Source organism: Alosa pseudoharengus, unplaced genomic scaffold (genome assembly GCF_046254945.1).
Source record: "Alosa pseudoharengus isolate Yale_2024_CS ecotype anadromous, Long Island Sound unplaced genomic scaffold, YU_APseudo_1.1 YU_APseudo_1.1_scf_17, whole genome shotgun sequence".
NCBI lineage: Eukaryota > Metazoa > Chordata > Actinopteri > Clupeiformes > Clupeidae > Alosa > Alosa pseudoharengus.
The window spans coordinates 38551536-38570920 of NW_027468640.1; the positions used below are offsets into that span (position 1 = coordinate 38551536).

At 39.8% G+C, this 19385-nt stretch overlaps 1 protein-coding gene across 1 annotated transcript; it reads right to left on the bottom strand.

Annotated features, from left to right (window-relative positions):
- Positions 1 to 1762: 1762 nt before the first annotated feature.
- LOC143127128 (SPRY domain-containing SOCS box protein 2) lies at positions 1763 to 3434 on the bottom strand. The gene is made up of 3 exons (XM_076288433.1): positions 3411 to 3434; positions 2345 to 3086; positions 1763 to 1914 (listed from the first exon to the last, which is right to left on the bottom strand). The coding sequence occupies exons 1-3, from the start codon at positions 3432 to 3434 to the stop codon at positions 1763 to 1765; spliced, it is 918 nt and encodes a 305-aa protein (XP_076144548.1).
- Positions 3435 to 19385: the final 15951 nt, after the last annotated feature.

Sequence of the window (19385 nt, forward strand, 5' to 3'; positions counted from 1 at the left end):
TTCGGTATTTGTATTTTGATGTTTTGAAACCGATTAGGAAAACGGAAAACGACTTGATTTTCGTTTTTCGATTTTGTGTTTTAAAACGGAAATCAAATAATCCTTCGTTTTTTGTTTTGTAATTTTCATTTTCGAAACGGAAATCGATTGGCCAGAAGATCCACACCATGTAACCACACAAAATGTAAGGGCTAAATGTAGACTTGAAGCACAGTTACAGTAAATTATAGGCACATATATGGATGTTAAGTAATTGTTTCTTGTGGTCTGTGTGTTTGTGTACAGATTCCTCTGCATCAACTGCCCATCTCAGGAAAGGGGGGAAGTTGGAGAAGAGAGGAATGGAAAGGTTTTTTTAAACTACTGTATCTCATGTGTGAAGCACCGTGCCCTCCACAACAAATCCAACCATATCACAAAATTCACTTTCATTTGTCTTTCATAAACAAACACACACACATATTGTATACTCCATTGTCTCTGTTGTTCTGATGAACTGAACCTAGTCCCACACGCACACAATTACAAAAACAAAATCACTGCTGCAGCTATAGACCCAGTGATCTTATCTATGTGTGTGTGATACATGCGTGTGTATGTATACATGAGTAAATGTACATGTGTAAGTGAAAGAACAAAAGGTCTGCCATGTTTCCTACTTTCTGCCAATCTCAGGATGCCACTTAGTTGTGCCCCACTCAGGTGTCAATGGGAACAGGTGACATGCATTCTGGAAAATGTAGTTGTCTTTGGTTATAATAATGCATGCATGTGTGCACTCTCTTTACAAAATGTATATATACTTATATTGAAATGAATATTTATCATATTATAATTATGTAATTTAAGCTTGAAATTATCCATTTTGTTGTGATTCAAATTATATATGATTCACATACTTCATATATGTGAATAACAGATATCAATTTTGCTACTACTATGTTTCCTCATCTTGAGAAATGTAATTATGATGCTCTGTTCTTATAAGTTGTTAGATTCACAGATGTACGTACGCACACGCATATGATCATTTTGCAGACCAGAGAGATTCAGTCTTAGTTTTTCAAGGTAGTCTTATGACCAGCTGAGCTGTTATGTTCTATGCTCTGCAGGTGTGAATAGGTGTGTCAGGGGTTTTCTGTTTATATGTGGAAATAAAGGTTGGTAGACTTCCAGGTGGATTTTCCAAGTATTACTCATTCAAGACACACACATACACACACACACACACAACATCTCACAGGTAACTCCTTACTAGCAGTTTAGTGTTACCCTGGAAATTATGTAATTTAGGGCAGAACAAATCCTGGAAATTAAAAAGCGTTGGCTTTTTTTTGCGGAGTATTGTTTGTAGATTGTTGAGAACATAATTGAATGCATTTTAAGATGAGTCTGAATCACAACAAAATTTGGAAAACTTGAAAGGGTTTGAAATTGTTTACCCAATGTAACATATGTGACCCTGAGCTGCTAAAACACTCACTCTGACTAAGCCCACTGATTTAGCAGAAAATCTGTGAGAAGGCTGTGCTCATTTTCAATAAAAACAACAAACTGCAAAAAACTCATATTTATTAATCATAATATTTACAATTTAATTTTGAATCGAAGTACAAAAACATCATAATATATGACCATACTATATCATTGATTACATACTGCATTGAGTTCATACATAGTATGTCACTCATCAAAATTAACTTCAAGGAAGTTTACTCTTTTTTTAGTAAAATAAGCTTAAATAAATAGGTCGAAACACTGTTTAATTGGAGGTATTTACAGGCCACTGGTGTTCCTGTAGTAAATGCTGCAAGACAGGTGGGAGGGGCAGCCTATCAGTCAAGGAGGCTCTGCTCCGCCCTAAAGTCTGATTAATGGACAAACTGCAGAGTGACATCAGTGCAGGAGGGTCACCTAGGCAGGAGGGAGAGAGAAAACAAAGTAGAGAAAGAGGTTAACATGGACAATTTGCCTTACTGTGAGGCTCAAATTTGATTTCATTGACATAATAGACACACAGCTGATGAAGAGAGGAGATAATAAAGGACTGAATTGTGTAAACAGAGAAAGGGATGACAATGAGGACTTTGAAAGGCTTTCAAGCAACTGCAACTGATCAGAAAATAATGAAAGACTAGTCTAAGGGGACCTGACTTTACTCTACATAACTTTGATATTGTTGACTAAAAGTATGTTGAAAATGACAGATGGGATGACTACACCTTATGACCTTCCTGAACTGTCTTGGAGCCCCTTCAGGGGCTGGTTTAACATTTCAAATGCTATTAAAACAGTTGGTCCCTCCTACATTTCACAAATTATAAGAGATGATGTCTAGACTTACGAGATATGCCGCCAAGGTAGCGCAGCTGTATACTGGCTCCACCCCAAACACAGCTGACAGCCAGGAAAAGCTCCTCCCCTTTGGGTAGATCAGTAAAGGCCACACCTAGATAACAGCCCTCCACCACGTATCCCAGAGTTCCTGTGTCTGCATCCACTGCCACCACTACACAAGCTGGAATGTCCATTGGATGCTCCGCCCCAGCAGGATACCTGCCTGCCTCCTTGCCTTTATGCCACCGCTGATTGGATGAGAGCTCCCACCCCCAGGACATGGAGTCTCCGCCCACTAGTGCAGTGTAACCAGAAACCTGTCGAGGACTCTTCCTGGTGGAAACCCCAATGAGGGCGTGGCTTCCTCTTTGGTCTGCCTCCCAGGTCACCTCCCACAGGTGAAGCCCCTCCTTGATCCCACCACTGGACCGGATGGCGTCACTGCTCTGCTCCACAGGCTGCCGCCACACACACGCTCCACCATCGCGCACGTGCAGGTGTGGGGATGTCTCAGACACACTCCAGAATGAGCATGGGTTGCCAGGAGCAATGGGTGGCGAGTGGAGGAGTGTGGAGAGGCGTAGGGATGGAGTGATGGAGAGATTCATTAGAGAGGAGGGAGCGGGCCGGCTATTCCTGGAGGTGCTGCTATCACACAGCTGGCGGCACAGAGAGAGACCCATCCACACACAGGCAGATAACAGAATGGAGTCTGGGTGATGTGAAATTCTCTCCGACTCTTCTTGATCCTGGGGAAAATTAAAGTAAGCCAATGAGAACCATGAGCCTCAAAAGAATTCACACATAATTGTGTTTGATGCTTTTTAAAACCTTTCGCTACAAAGAACATCATGTGCTCAGGATAAGATCACACGTTTGTTTGTTTTTCCTGTTGGGACATGTTTTTCCATCTATTTCATTCAGTCTTTCAGACATTGCAAAATTTCAAATCACTCTCCCCATCTTCTTACACTGCAGCTATCTTTAAGAGCCTTTGTGTCTGTCTGTCTCCATTTAAGAACATATAAGACCATTTTTGACAGTGCATTCACTCTCCTCCCCAATAGGCGTACCACTTCCATTTCCTGGAAATACATGTCACTAAAATTGTTTAAACCATGGTCATCTCTAAGCTGGACTATTGTAATTCACTATTAGCTGGCTTACCCGCTTGTGTAATAAGATCATTACAGCTGATTCAGAATGCTGGAGCACACCTGGTCTTCAATCGGCCAAAGAGGACACATGTAACTCCTCTCCTAGTTACTCTCCATTGGCTCCCTGTAGTAGCCAGAATTAAATTTAAATCTCTCACTTTGGCCTATAGGACACTGACTGGATCTGCTCCTAGTTATTTTAATTCAATAATCAAGGCATACATCCCCAACCACCCACTGCGGTCTTCTGATGAGCGTCTGTTATGTCGACCAGTCATAAACATTAGGTCTAATTCAAGACTCTTTTCCTCAGTGGTTCCATGTTGGTGGAATGAGTTGCCCAGTGCTCTCCGTTCCTGTGGTAGTTTTGGGTCGTTTAAGAGGGGTCTAAAGACATTCCTGTTCAACATGCACTTAGTTCTTTAAGCGCTTCTTATGCGTTATGGTTTGTATAATATTGTTTTATTGCATTAGGCTGTTGATTAATTTGACATTATTGTTTATTATTGCTATTCTCCTTAATATAGTCTTACCATGTCATTGTTTTTTATATTATTGATTGAATGGACATTATTGTTTATTATTGCTTTTTCCCTCATTTTCATTGCTTATTGTATTCGGCTATTGATTTAATTGACATTGTTGTTTATTATTGCTATTCTCCTTATTATAGTTTGACCAACATTCTAATCTGTTCCCTGTTATATTTTAAATATTATGTTGTTTTTGTATTGGTAGCCTATGTCGCTTTGGACAAAGGCGTCTGCAAAATCCCATAACCATAACCATAAATGAACCTAACGGGACATTTTGTAAAAAGTAGAATTACCTCTTACCTCACGGAGCATGTGTGATGCAAGTTGTAGAATGACTAAATGACCCGTGTTAAATGTTTTTATATGCATGCACTATCTGTGCTTACTTGCGTCGTAGGCTTTGCCTTATCTCCTGTTCGAGACTCCGGAGGGTCCAGGCGCGCTGTCTGGCGACCTCAAAGGCGGGAACGGGACACTCCATCACAGCGTGGCGTCAGATTAGGCCTCCGTGCCAAGGGCGCGGGAAACGGTGACGCCAAGTTCGGGCGAGTCATTCTGCTTAATGTCTTTGTGTGGTCAGACTGGGAGGAATTTTGAAAAATCTATTACAAGGTCAACGTTTATTATAGGGATAACCTACAGTGTTGATATCGAGGCTGTTTTTAAGGAAATCTACATTTTTCTTATATCAATGAGACGTTTGTAAAGGGTATAATATCCTAACTTTAGGATTCAATAATATTGAGTATTATATTATGTTAATAAAAGTACAGTAGCCTAAGCAGAATTTAAGTATGGCTGCATTTGACACTTTTACATATTAAAATGGCATAGTCCTAACAGTAGGCCTACCAGCTGTTTTGAGTTAGGCTATGTTTAGCCTAATTGAATAACTTGATGATGGAGAAGATATTCTCAGACCTGCCATCCTTGAAGATTTTTTTTGAGTACTACCTCAAACCAGGGGAAAAACATTGCTCACGTTGGCCTTCATGTATGCAGCCAAAAACAGACCAAACGACATAGTGGGCTAAATGTTGACAATCTGTTTTAAAGCCTAATCTTTATCTATAAAAATCACTGGTGTTGATAGAAATAGGGCTGTGGTCTAATATTACTTCCTTTAATTCATTATTATTTGACATTTCTTTTGTGAAGAAATACATATAGCTTATCCGTCACGTTATGTTGGTATGGCAAGCCGTTTAGGACATAACGTTTGTCAAAATAACGCATCCACATGTAGATTTTTTTACTTCTTCAGGAGTAAAAAATAGATGTCTGAGCGTCAGACGTCATATTTTTACGTGTGCCACGCAGACGATTTTCGGTTTTGGTATGAGATTTATATATAATAATAATAATAATAATAATAATAATAATAAGCTTTATTTGTATAGCACCTTTCATACACAGAATGCAGCTCAAAGTGCTTTACATTTGAAGCATGTAACAAAATAATAGTCAGTCAGTCATTATCAATCACATTTCTTCATTGCTGGGGCCGTTTATGATCGATCCACTCAGCAACATATCAAAAATATAGAAAATGACATGTCATAAGACTGGCAGCCTTAACCCTCTTACCCCCCACAAGCACGCCATATGGCAACTGTGGCAAGGAAAAACTCCCATATTCCAGGAAGAAACCTTGAGCAGAACCTGACTTAATAGGGGGAGCCCATCTGCTTCTGGCTGGCTGCGCCCTCCAATAGCGGCAGATGTAGAATAATCTGAAAAAGTAGTCTACAGGATAAGACGAGTTAACTAAAAGCTTTCCTGTACAGGTATGTTTTCAGATCTTTTTTAAAAATATTTACTGAACTCGCCTGCTTGATGTACAGAGGCAGGGTGTTCCATAGTTTGGGGGCATAATGGATAAAAGCAGCTTCTCCACTTTGTTTGTGGAGCACTTTGGGTACGATTAAAAGATTAGAATTGGATGATCTAAGTTTCCTTTGTGGTTGATAAGATATTAAAAGCTCAGAGATATATGAAGGTGCTGTGCCATTCAGAGCTTTGTAAGTAATTAACATAACCTTAAAATCAATTCTATAGGAAATAGGGAGCCAGTGCAGTTCAGCCAACACAGGGGTGATGTGTTCTCTCTTCTTAGTCTTAGTTAAAAGTCTAGCCGCAGAGTTCTGTATGAGTGCCAATTTCTTTAGATGTTTTTTGGGAAGACCAGTGAAAAGTGCATTGCAGTAGTCTAACCTGCTAGTGATAAAGGCGTGAATTAGTTTTTCTGCATCTTGTTGAGTTAAAAAGGGCCGCACTTTGGCAATGTTTTTCAAGTGGAAATAGGCTGTTTGAGTAACTTTACTGATATGGGGCTTAAAACTTAACTCTGCATCTAAGATGACACCGAGGCTTGTTACTTTTGGTTTGACCTGGTGTGCCAAGTTCCCCAGATTACTAAGAACAATATCTCGCTTTAGTTTTGGTCCCACCAAAAGTACCTCTGTTTTGTCATCATTTAGTTTCAGAAAATTTTTGCTCATCCACTGATTAATGGAGGTTAGGCATGCAGTGAGGGAGCAAAGGCCATCTGGGTTAGTTGGCTCCACAGAAATATACAATTGGGTATCATCTGCGTAGCTATGGAAGTTTACATTATGCTGACTTATGACATTTCCCAATGGAAGCATATATAGGGAAAATAGCAGGGGACCAAGGCAGCTCCCCTGGGCCACACCAAAAGGCAAGTCATGTTTTTCAGATACATGATCTCCTAGACTGATATAAAAATCTCTGCCAGTAATGTAGGTTTGAAACCAGTTTAGAGCATTATCAGAGAGACCCACCCACTTCGCAAGGCGGTGAATTAGGATGCTATGATCAATGGTGTCAAATGCCGCACTCAAATCCAGAAGAATAAGGATTGAGACTTTGTTTGAGTCAGTAGCCAGTCTGAGATCATTGACTATTTTTACTAGAGCCGTTTCTGTGCTGTGATTTGATCTAAAACCTGATTGGAATTTTTCAAGGATACTGTTTTCGTTGAGGAAGGTATTTAACTGATTACAAACAACTTTTTCAAGTACTTTGCTCAGGAACGGTAGATTTGATATAGGCCTGTAGTTGCTCAGATTGGTATGGTCGAGATTTGACTTTTTAAGTAAAGGTTTCACAACAGCGGTTTTAAAAGCAGTTGGAAATATACCTGTTTCTAATGAGGTATTTATTACCTTGAGAATAAAGGGAGCTAAGCTATCATATACTTTTTTGAGGAATCTAGTAGGGATTGGATCTAAAACACATGTTGAGGAGCCGGTTTGAGTTATAATTTTATCAAGCTCAGATTGAGTAATGTTGCTAAAGGACCTTAATTTTGGGGGGCTGTTTTTGGGTGTACTATCAAACATATTACTTGTGTTACCAATAGCCTCCCTTATAGAAATTACTTTGTTTTTGAAGAAGTCTGCAAATTCTTCGCATCTTAGAGAGGATGCCTGACTGAGTGTATCAAAAGGTGTTTGATGCAATAGCCTATCAATGGTAGAGAACAACACCCTAGAGTTTCCACTGTTTTCAGCAATTACCTTAGAGAAGTGGTTCCTTCTCTCATTCCGAATAGCTCTATTATAATTTGCTATTTTTTCTTTTAGAATGGCACGGTGAACCTGTAACTTAGTTTTTCTCCATGTTCTCTCAGCTTTTCTACATGATCTTTTTAGATCATGGATATTTTCGTTCATCCAAGGTGTCAGTTTGCTACAGGGCCTTTTTTTAGTCTTTAAGGGTGCCACTCTATCAAGCATAGCGCCTAATTCATGATTGAGAGCCTCTACCATTTGATCAATGGGATGATGTAAAATATCTAAATTTATGGAGTCTATAAGAGCTATGAACTGCTGTTCTGCTCTAATGTCCAAGAGTCGCGATTTGATTGCAATTTCGGGATGCATTTTTGGAGTATGTAGTACTATATTAAAAGATACACAATAATGATCAGACATATTTATATCATTTACTGACAAGTCTGTGACTTCTATCCCTCTAGAAATGACTAGATCGAGGGTGTTGCCAAGGTTGTGGGTGGGTCCTGTAACATGCTGCTTTAGCTCTAAACTGTCCAACACATTAAGGAACTTACTGGCTTTAGCATCAGTTGTCTTATTGACATGAATATTAAAGTCGCCATTTACAATTATCCGATCATAGCTAGTGATGATGAGCGACATAAGTTCAGAAAACTGGTCGAGAAAGCCAGCCCATAGTTTAGGAGGGCGGTATAAGGTTAATAGAAGTACAGCTGGGTCAGCCTTCAGAGTGAGGGCAATGTACTCAAAGGTAGCGAATTCACCAAAGTTGACTCTAGTGCAACTATATTTGTTTGAGAGAATGGAGGCAATTCCACCACCTCGTTTGCCTTGTCTAATTGAGTGGAAGAAATTATAATTTGGGGGACAAGTTTCAACAAGAACAGCTTCGCTGTCTGAAGTCAGCCAGGTTTCAACAAGAAACAGAAAATCCAATTGTTTTTCACTAATAAAATCATTGATTGCAAAGGTTTTGCTAGTAAGTGCACCTATATTCAGTAAACCCATGTTAGCTGAAAATGCCTCTGGCTTTTGAGGAATATGCTGAGGTATGGAAAGAATATTTGTTAGGTTTCTAGTTTTAAATTTGTCTTTTCTTTTTACTATACGTTTGGTAGAAATCAACGTTGGAATAGAACTATAAGCATAAGTCATGCTATTGCATGAAGCAGCTTGATCTATGGTAGTAGTATTGTATGTTACCCTGCAGAAAACATTCTCAGACCCATCCACATGTATAATGCCATTCGAATCAATACCTGGGGGGCGTGAATCTGTAATATTTTCTACAGAATGTCAATGCCTCAGTGTGGACGCTATTTAATTTACTTTTTGACTTTTATTATATAGTTAAATGTTGAGACTGATGGGCAAATCTAGAGGGTATTTGATGATCACTGTAAAGTTTCGTGTAGTTGAAAAAGTGTTGGAATTTCCAGCTGTTTATTGCGAGACAAGGCCTTTCCTTCATTCATTGAACGTGCGCTGTGCTCTAATGGAAACCTTATTGCATAGCGAAGTAGCCTAAATTTAGTTTTTTTTTTAATACACATTTCTTTCACACAAGTACGTAATATTTCTACAGGTACATAATTTTTTCACACATGTACAAAATATTTCTACAGGTACGAAATTTCTTTTCACATGCAGAACTCCTTTTGCACAGCTGCAAAACTTTATTACACATGTGAACATCTTTTCACAAGCTCTCAATATTAAAGACCCTATTTTGACTCTATAACAGTATGCCATCATACGATGTTGGACGCCTGGCGATGCTCTGGCCATCTACTGTGCCTCTGACACCGCTGCCTCATTTGGATGGTAACTCCACAGGTGAGCGCGAAGATTGGATATGTCGTGGATGCGTAAGTAAACTGTTTTTTTTGCTGAGTCAGCAGACAACATTCTCTTTAACGGTTACTTCACCATCTGCGGTGTACAACTCAAAGTAAAGACACCACATTTTAGATGAGTTGGGGACGTAATTGTCCGCTCAGGCTGACCGTTCTGTGCGTTATCTTCAATACTATTTTCAAAACAGGGTGGCTATTGAGGGCTCTGGCTCCAGTCATTATTGTGGCTACTGGCTATTATTGGCTTGATTTGGTCATGGGCCAACCAGGGTTTCCGTTGTCCGGTAATTACCGGACATTGGCCGGAAAAAAAATGAAATGTCCGACAAAATTAAATCTCTCCGGTCAAATTGTCCGATTGAAATTGGCTAATAATCCCGTCCCCTAGCGCAATCTGAATTTGAGAATAAGCCTTAATATGTAGGCCTAAGCCTATATTATACATCCTCTGGCTATGTTTTTAAATGAACAGGCTCTACCGTTTGAAAGTTATTAAACAACACGCATAACCTATGCTGCATTTCAAATAGGAAGCGCACGCTTAAAACGTCCATGTTAAACAACGAACAAATGAGAGGCGGTTCAAACATGGCCAGGCCCAGGCAGACTAGCCTTAAACGTTTTTTCAGAGGCCAGACACGATGGATGATGATAAATTGGTAACGTCTGAAGCCTCAGATGTCCGGTCAACTCCACCACCACCAAAAAGCAGAAGTGTCGGGCGTATCTGTCGGAATCAGTGACATTGGAAGTGGAGTTGCGGGGGGTGCGGCCACTCCAAGACACTGTCATTCTCCGTGTACATTGGACATGCAAAGTGTTCTTTACCCAAAGCATACAGTAGGTTTATGCGTTCTCTGTCTATGATCTGCAGGGTTAGGGCCTCCTCGACGAGGCGATTACTGGTCCGCGGATAATTTCTGGCACAATTAAACGACATCATTGAACTGCGGCCGAAAGAAATAGGAAACATTTCTTAATTTATTGTTATCAAATAAAGAGGCATAGCATTAGGGGGTAGTGGTGTGAGCGCTCATTCTTGTGCGCATCTGTGCAAGTTAAACAGTCACCACTGAGATAACGTGGGTAGCAGCAACAAACAACGTAGCCTTTTTAAAACAACGAACGAAGCGGACTCTTGTCCATGAAAAGATACTGGCTAGATCTTGTTAGGCATGTTTAAGTTAGGCTAATGAACATGTTGCATTATGTAATTATTTAAGCTACATAGCCTGTCTCCAGTTTTCCTCAGTTTGACTAATTAAGAAGGGATAATAGGATATTTGACCGGCATATCATCAAAATGTCCGGAAAACGAAACCTCTGCCGGTCACTTTGACCGGCACCATTTTTTTCTAGCGGAAACTCTGGGGCCAACGCTAGAATACGTTTAGAGCACCCGCTATGAGATGGCAAACAATAAAATAAAAAACAAACCAATCATAGACTGTAAAAATGCGCTACACTTGGCACTAAAAACCGAATAGTTTATTTATAGTTCGACTATGGATATTTCACGTCATGTTCGAATGCATATTTGCAGCAGGACAGCAGGCAGACCGCTCTTAGTTAGAGCCGCTGTTATCCAATGAAATTAAGTTGCGTTTCAGGGCGACTTCACTCGGACTCCATGCCCGAGCAACTGCGCTGGATCCGAACCCCAGTGTTCAAGATGGCGTTGACTATGAATTGGCCGGATTTACTAGCCTAGCCTCCACCATTCATTTGTATGGAGGGCGGGACTTAGTCACTCTCTCCAGTTATATATAATACCCCAGGGCCGTAGTCACCATAGACTTTGGGGGGGACGTTTCCCCCCCAATATTCAGATGTGACCAAAATGTCCCCCCCAATATTCGGACATACAAAAAAAAAAAAAAAACGCTATAGGCTACTACAGGAAACCAACAAGTTCCGCCATCTGAAATGCAATCAAACGTAAATAACACACAAATTAGTGACCTATTCATGGTTTCAGAGAGTACACTGTGAGTGGTTTGTCCTGGAGGTTTTGCGTTTATCGTTTGAGGCGTGCGCTATCAAAAGCTTCCTGCACCCTACTGCGGTGTAGGCTGTCAACTAGGGCTGAACGATTTATTGCATTTGCGATAATATCGCGATATGATGAAACACGATTTTCAAACCGCAAAGGCTGCGATTTGTAATATGTGACGTCACCAAAACGCATTTATACTTGCGCTTGCCGACGCGCCACCGACTCTTCTCACCGACCACTGAAGAAGCAAAAAACGTAAACAAGAGGACCAGCTAACAGTGTCAAGAAAGGTCTGACCAGTAGAGTTACTTTGGTTAAAAATAAACCTCTTCATTACCTTTTGCTCGAACCTACCATGTCCCTGGTTCTAGTTCATAATTCCCCTGTGCTGCTACTCTGGCTGGTAACTTCGTTCACTTGTCCAGCTGACGATTAAAACTCCACGACTGTTTAGGCTGCACAGCAGCCATTCACCTGTGCACTGTGGACTTTGTTTACTGGAGTACAGTGACAGTGGGGGCATTTGCGATATCCAAGGGGGTTGGCGGCACAAACATTTCATCTCACAGGTAAATGAATTGATGCATAATGTTATCCCAGCTGTTCTAACATTAGCTTACCAGCTAAGGCTCTAGGCTACATACATGCTGCTAACTGCTGATAACTTTGCCTGTTTAAAGAGTTTTGTCTCCGCGATTGGCTTTATTGTGATATGAACAAACTAGTTAATTTGCATGCATGCGTATTGCGCTGCAGTCTTGATGCTAACCTTTAGTTAAAGGAATTATCCGGAGTAAAATGCACTTTAGATCGATTTCCGGATGATTGGGGGTACATACGTTGAGTTGACATCAAAATTATGTCATTCGGATGTGTTTTGAGAAAGTTCGATTGTACCGTTTTCAGTCACAACTCGTAGCCTGGAAGTGAGCGGGGCATTTCAATTGCGCCGCTACAAAACGCTATTTCTATACCTCTTCTACAGTTCACTTACGTGGTAGTGAGTAGAGGGTCCCTAAAGCCAAACCGAAGTATCCCGAGGTCTTTATGTGGTCGAATAGAGAGTCCAGAATGAATTTCATCAAGCCAGTACCTTTCCGGGAATGTTGCCATCTTTGCCGCCACCTTGAGGGGAAAGTCCGTAGGAGTCCCAGCAAACACATAACCTTTAGGAAAATATTTGGAACCTTTAAAGAACCTTTAGGGAACGTTCCCTAAAGGTTCTTTAAAAGTTCACAATATTTACCTTTAGGAAACGTTACCTAAAGGTTCTTTAAAGGTTCAAAATATTTACCTTTGGGGAACCTTTAGGGAACGTTCCCTAAAGGCTCCCTAAAGGTAAAATATTTTGAACCTTTAAAGAACCTTTAGGGAATGTTCCCTAAAGGTTTTTTTACATTCAGCTAACCTTCTATGAACGTTCCCTAAAGGTTCTCTTTGAGGATGCATAGGTAAATATGGGATGTCTTAATTATAAGACTCTGAATAAGCCAAATCGATTGTGTGGAGGGAAGAGAAAAGCTATACATGTAATACAGACTATGTCTGCTTTTCTGTGTGCTTCTAGTGAGCTTGTTGCTCTGAGTGTGTGTGCCCCCGGATGGATAAAATGCAGAGATCTCCTACAGTCTAACTTAACTTAACAACCATGTTGGTCCAGTTTAGATGGCAGTCCTACACCAACACATACTAACACCCCTGTTAATCCAGTTTAGATGGCAGTCCAACACAAACGCATGCCAACACAATGCTAAAAACCATGTTGGCCTAGTTTAGATGGCACTCCTACACAAACATAAGCTAACAACACGATAACATTCTACTATGAAAACAAGAATAAAGAGACACTGACACAAGTGTTAGGTTTACAAAAGGATTTTATTTGTATTTTCTATTTAGAACTGTCTTAACATGGTTAACAAAACTTCAATTTATTCAAAGCTTCAATTATATATATTTATTTATTTAGTTAATTAGTATACACACACACACGCAAACACAATTAAACTATACAAGACATTCAATGCATTTTACAACTATATTGACACCAGATCTGTGGTGTGTGCATTCCATCACAACTGTATCTAAGCTGACTAATGTTACCTGTAAATGGTTTACCTAATTGTTTTAATGCTGCGGCTGATCTTCTAGGTAAACATGGTATGGGATCACATCCGCGCATCTTCTATAGTCCTTGACAGAACTTACCCCACAGGCTTTCCTCCTCATGAAGACCTGTGAAGAAAACAGATCACACATTTAACTGGTTACCCCACCCCACACACACTCACTTCCACTCAATTTGTTTCACAGATATGGGCCAAACACCACTTGCACTTGCCACTTTATTTTTTCTCTTCTATGTCCAAGGCTACTCATTCTTACTGTTGTTGACTTATTGACAAACATTTCATTTTAATTTCTAATGTTAACAAATACTGTATTTGTTTAAGTTGAGCTGGCACATGTGTATAATAATAATAATAATAAGAAGAAGAAGAAGAAGAAGAAGAAGAACTCATTGCTGGTTAATTGTTATTTAGGAGTACTTGACAATTACAGATTACACATCCTGAGAGTACACTCTCTTTAACCTCCTAACCTCTGGCAGGCAATATTACTTTGCACTTTCCATCCCAATCCATGTGTAGGCCTACTTTACATCCCAATCCTATGTCTTATTTGCATTTTTTGTATATTATGTTGATATGTGCCTACATTATTATTATTACAGTATGTAGCCGATCCATATTACTATTTGTCTATGTGTACACTAGTGCTGTCAAAATAACACATTCATTTCAATGTATTAATTACAGAAACTAAAAGTCTTCAAAAGTTTGTTGAAGGTGTTTACATTAATTTCAATTCCAATAGCATTACTTTTCTTTGTCTCGTTTTCCTACTGTTTAGTTTAATATTTTCTTGAACTGCTCTATTTCTTATCCTGGACTGCCACCTACTGGATAGTAAAGGCAACAGCCTAGTAATTATGTGAATAAAAATCTACAAGAGTATAATTAATTAGATTATTTGTTTAATCGATTGGCAGCCCTAGTGTATTATACTAGTACATGTTTATTTGTTGACTGTACATAGAGTTAACACCTACCAAAATCAAATTCCTTTTGTACGTAAGTATAGGCCTAAATAAAATTCTGATTACCAACTTGAACTAGCCTATCACACAGGTCAACAAGCCTGATTTAGAAAAGCATTCTAAATTCTAGAAGCTCACGACAATAACATTAGCAGCTACTTCACTAACTGCCACTGAAGTAAGACTTCTCTGCTGACTACGGTCTGCACTGCTTTCATCTACATATAGACACTGCTATTTTTAGATCTTTATCTCAGAGAAAATAATTATTCAAATCACCGCTAAAGACCACTGTCACCACCACTGGTAAGTTACGTTACGTTTTGCGCTGAGAGCTAACTAAGGTATTTCCAAACCTCTTTCTTAGCCTAGAAAGTGCTAACGTTAGCTGCTAACGTTATGTGTCCTTTAATATTAATTTCTACACAAACCAAGAACCAAACTAGATTTTGTTCAAATCTACACACCTATCTACTGAAAAATATAAGGTTCATTTATCAAATGTTATTTTGAAGTATTAGAAAACATCGCTGTTTTAGAATTTTCGAACGAAAGGGTTGGTAATTGGTGGTTTTACGATAACGTTACTAACGTTAACGTTAGCATTTAACCAAGCAGCTGCTAGGTTATCTGCTATCGATATTCAAGGGCAATCCTCTATTAGTGCTAACCAACACATCAAACTAAATTTCAACAAGATAAGAGTCATAATGACAACTGATGACCACGAAAGGTGCAGGCTTTAGTTAATCTGACGACAGGTCTAGCTACAACCTGCAAAGACATTGGCTACATTAATGATGGTATAGGCCAAGTTAATAACATCATGCACGCTTCACTCAATCATCCACAAAGCCGTATAACTCAATAATCTATGTCGGGATAGAAGTACCAATCAACTCTGCTCCAGGCTGATAAGTATTGCCAACTCATGATGGGTCAAATTCATTGAGAACGTACTTATAAATATCTGATTTCCTGTTTGGAAAATTAAAACTATCATTATTTGTTTCAGTGTTCAAGACCTTCATGGATCCCTGCACGTTCAACCTCTAATGTAAGTTGTGTACGCACTATTACTGCTTTTAAACAAATCTTGCAAAGGAAAATTAATCAATATCAGTCTATAAAAATTGTGTCCTTTTATCCAAATAGAAAAACGTTTGTCTTTTCAGTGTGCACTTGTGATTCAATACTCACATTTGATTTTCGTTGTCCTCCTAAGGATGCTATTGGAAAGGACATGAAAATTAGCACTTTGGTCAGCTGTCGCCCATGTCTAATCCCACCTGTGAACACACAACAGAGGCCTGCTTTGGTAAAGAAAACGGTAAGACTATGTTTTAAGCATTATGCATTTACTAGCCAGCCATATAGCATGTAGTCAGTTTCAGATCATACAGTACGTTTCAGATCATGCATGTTTTACAGCAGGGGTCGGCAAATAGTGGCCCGCGGGCCAATTTTGGCCCGCCATTGATTCTATCTGGCCCGCGAGATGACGTTAATTTGCTGTTGAATGAATTTTTTTTTTAACCCCATGTTTTTAAAAAGAAAAAAAGGCCTACAGCAATCCCATCAATTTCAAAACATTTATTGAGGTATAGATGATAGTCCTACTAAAGTGACAAAACAGGTGGAACATCCTTGCAGTTATCCATGACGCACAGGTCGGAACGGTATTGGCACGCGAGTGCGCGTAATCTTGTGCAAAAAAAAAACAACAGTGTCCTGTCTCCCTCTTCCAGTGGGCAAGGTCAAAAATAGCCTATGTTTCGTTAAATTAATAGGCTTGGCATTAAGAAATGCAGGCAGGCTCAACACATACCTCTGCTTCCATTCTTCTTTGTAGGTCCTGCATTCTGAATCAATTTTTCTTTTCAAGGCTTTTGACAACGACATTTTGCATCGATAACTAGCATATAGCAATGTTCAGCTAATCATTTACACGTCATCCAAAAGAATAATATTTGTAGCCTACACATTAGTTACGGCAAGTTGCTAGGCAAGTCGCCTGTTTCATGAGAGACGACAGGAGATGCAGCAGGCGGCATAAAAACAGCGCACATAAGCAAATAAACGTTTTTAATGGAATTAAATTAAATGCATTTTAAAAGTTAGATGATGTTTATTTTAATATAATATAATAATTAATAATTTAAATAGTAGGCCTATAACCCCCCCCCCCCCCCCCCCCCCCCATTACAAAAGCTATGGCCCGCGATGCCATTGTCTGAAAAAAAATTGGCCCGGGTCCAAACGTAATTGCCGACCCCTGTTTTACAGGCTTAAAATATAATATGGGCTACTGCCATTCGCTGTTAAATTAAATTTTCTGAAAAAGTTACAGTTATACTACCTGTGTATAGCTATGCATATCACGAATTGTTTGACAACTGGCTTTTTTGTGTCTTTTAGACCAACACATGGAGTGGAGGCCAGACGTGTCGCTGGATTCTAGAGACCATATCAGCTCAGGTACTGCTACTGCACACGTAACGTTACATTGTAAACAATGAATCAAATACTAGGCCAAAACCATGCCTTGGAAAATGCACTGTTTCACACACCCGTGCTTAAAACAGTATGCCTGCATAACGATGTAGCCTTTTGGTGCGGAACATGTTTTCAAAAGCATTGGACAATTAACATACCTGCCAATCTCTCGTCCAGTAATCCAGTGTGATTTTGATCCAAGGAAAACAGGTAACCCAAATATGTGCATTTGAAAAGAACACGTAGATTTAGTGTCATGTCTTCTCTCGTTCGCAGGAGCTGCATTGAAAGACCCATCATCCAAAGGCAGAAGGACTCCCGGATTATCTCGGATTGAAACAAGTGTTGCCCGAATAAATTGTGCGTCATTCTCGTCTGCAATTCCAGCGAATACTTAATAAAACATTCAATGTTTTACATGCCGTCTGTTCATTCATTGACCATTATAAATCTAGTGTTGTGAACATATAGCCTGTCTTATAAGGTGGCTAGAATAAGTCGCCAATATTACATCTGGAAGTTAAGTATTACTATTATTATTATTATTATTATTATTATCATCATCATCGCCTATTATTATTATTATTATTATTATTACTAGTAGTAGTAGCCTAGTAGTGGCCAATATTTGGTTCGCTAAAGGTTCCGGGAAGGTTCGCTGAAGGAACTGCAAACCTGCACTGACGGTTCGCTGAACGTTCGCGGAACTTTTAGGGAAGGTTCGGCGAACGTTCAGAAACTTTCCTACGCTACCGTGAGCGAACCTTCGGAGAGAACCTTCCGCGAACCTGTAGCGAACGTTCCCGGAACCTTCAGCGAACCTTCCCGGAACCTTTAGCGAACCAACATTTTTTATGTGGGATGTTTGCTAGTAGTTATGCTAAGATTTTTAACTATGCTAACCATATTACTTAGCTAACGTTTTCTAGCAGTTTTGCTAAACATGCTAACTATGTTAGCAATGCTAACATGTAAACTATGTTAACCATGTGACTTAGCTAACCTAGCTTATCATTTTTAGTAGTTATGCTAACTAACATGCTAACCATGTGACTTAGCTAACCTAGCTAATCATTTTTAGTTGTTGTGCTAACTAACATGCTAACTATGTGACTTAGCTCAGGGGTCCCCAACCTTTTATGTACCATGGACCGGTTTGATTCTTATTTTTTTTTCACGGACCGGCGGGGGGTGTTCGGGGGTTCCATGTTCCATATGTGTTGTGCATGCATTACTTGAAAAGAACTAGCATGCAGTTATGTATGAACAGTGAAGGTAACGATCTCTTGTGAAAAACGTGAACTTGAAGAAGTGAAAATTGAACAATATGAACTATGAATATTGAACAACTTGAAGCTACATCTATAAGTGTGAACATGCTTAACAAAATATGAGAACAAAACATGGGAACTAAACATGCATTACGAATATAATCAGTGGAAGCCCTGCTTGTTTCCCTGCAACAAGAAGCTTCCATATGGGGGTGATGGAAGACAGTGACACCCTCAGTGTGTTTGAAATGTCCAGTCGATTGCACAATTTGGTCTTAGTTGCAGTCATTGCCGAAAACCCGGCCTCGCATATAGATACGTGGTGGGAAACGTTTTCAGCGCTTTTACGGCGATCTCCTAGGTTTCCTTATACACACTCTTAAGACCACCGTCATTTGCAATTTCGATCAACTGCTCTTCCTCCTGCGCTGACAAGTTAGGACTATTCGGGATATTGACAAATGGGTTGCGGACCCACTCATTGGTTTGCCTTGGATCTTTGGAGGATGGGAAGTAACGCTCAAACTCATTTGAAAGCGCAACAAGGTGATCGCGCACCAGCTGCGAGAGAAAGGGCCCTGCAGTCTCTCCCAAAACCCCAACTACTGTTTGGAACATATCAAATACACCCCGGTCCACTCGTCGTCCCCACAAATCAAGCTTGGCTTTAAATGCAGCGACTTTATCTGCCAGTTTAAAGACAGTCGTCATTCTCCCCTGGAGTGACAGGTTGAGGTCATTAAGCAACCTGAATACGTCACACAGGTAAGCGAGTTTTGACACCCAGTCCTCATCACTAAAATGTGCAGCTAACGGTGACTTTTTCTGTAAGAAATCTCTGCAGTGGCTCTCGCAACTCAAACACTCAGCAAGTGACCTGCTAAAGATGCTTGTTTTTGTTGCTCATTCTAACAGTTTAGCTAACTTCGTGTGACACTACCGTTCGCCAAGAACTGATCAAGTGAAGTGAGCTGACCTGAGGCTGTGCAGCGCAGAAGGCAATATGTAAAAGTGTTGAAGGCGGGACAGACAGACGTAAGAAAATAGACCTTGCAAAATGCAAACATGCGTGCAATCAAACAACTGCATATAGG

Coding starts and splice junctions, on each gene's coding strand:
- LOC143127128 (XM_076288433.1), bottom strand. CDS start 3,434: ATGTATTTCCAGGAAATGGAAGTG. Junction 3,087..3,410: donor ATTTCCAGGAAATGGAAGTG/GTACGCCTATTG, acceptor AATTTTCCCCAG/GATCAAGAAGAGTCGGAGAG. Junction 1,915..2,344: donor CTACCTTGGCGGCATATCTC/GTAAGTCTAGAC, acceptor CCTCCTGCCTAG/GTGACCCTCCTGCACTGATG.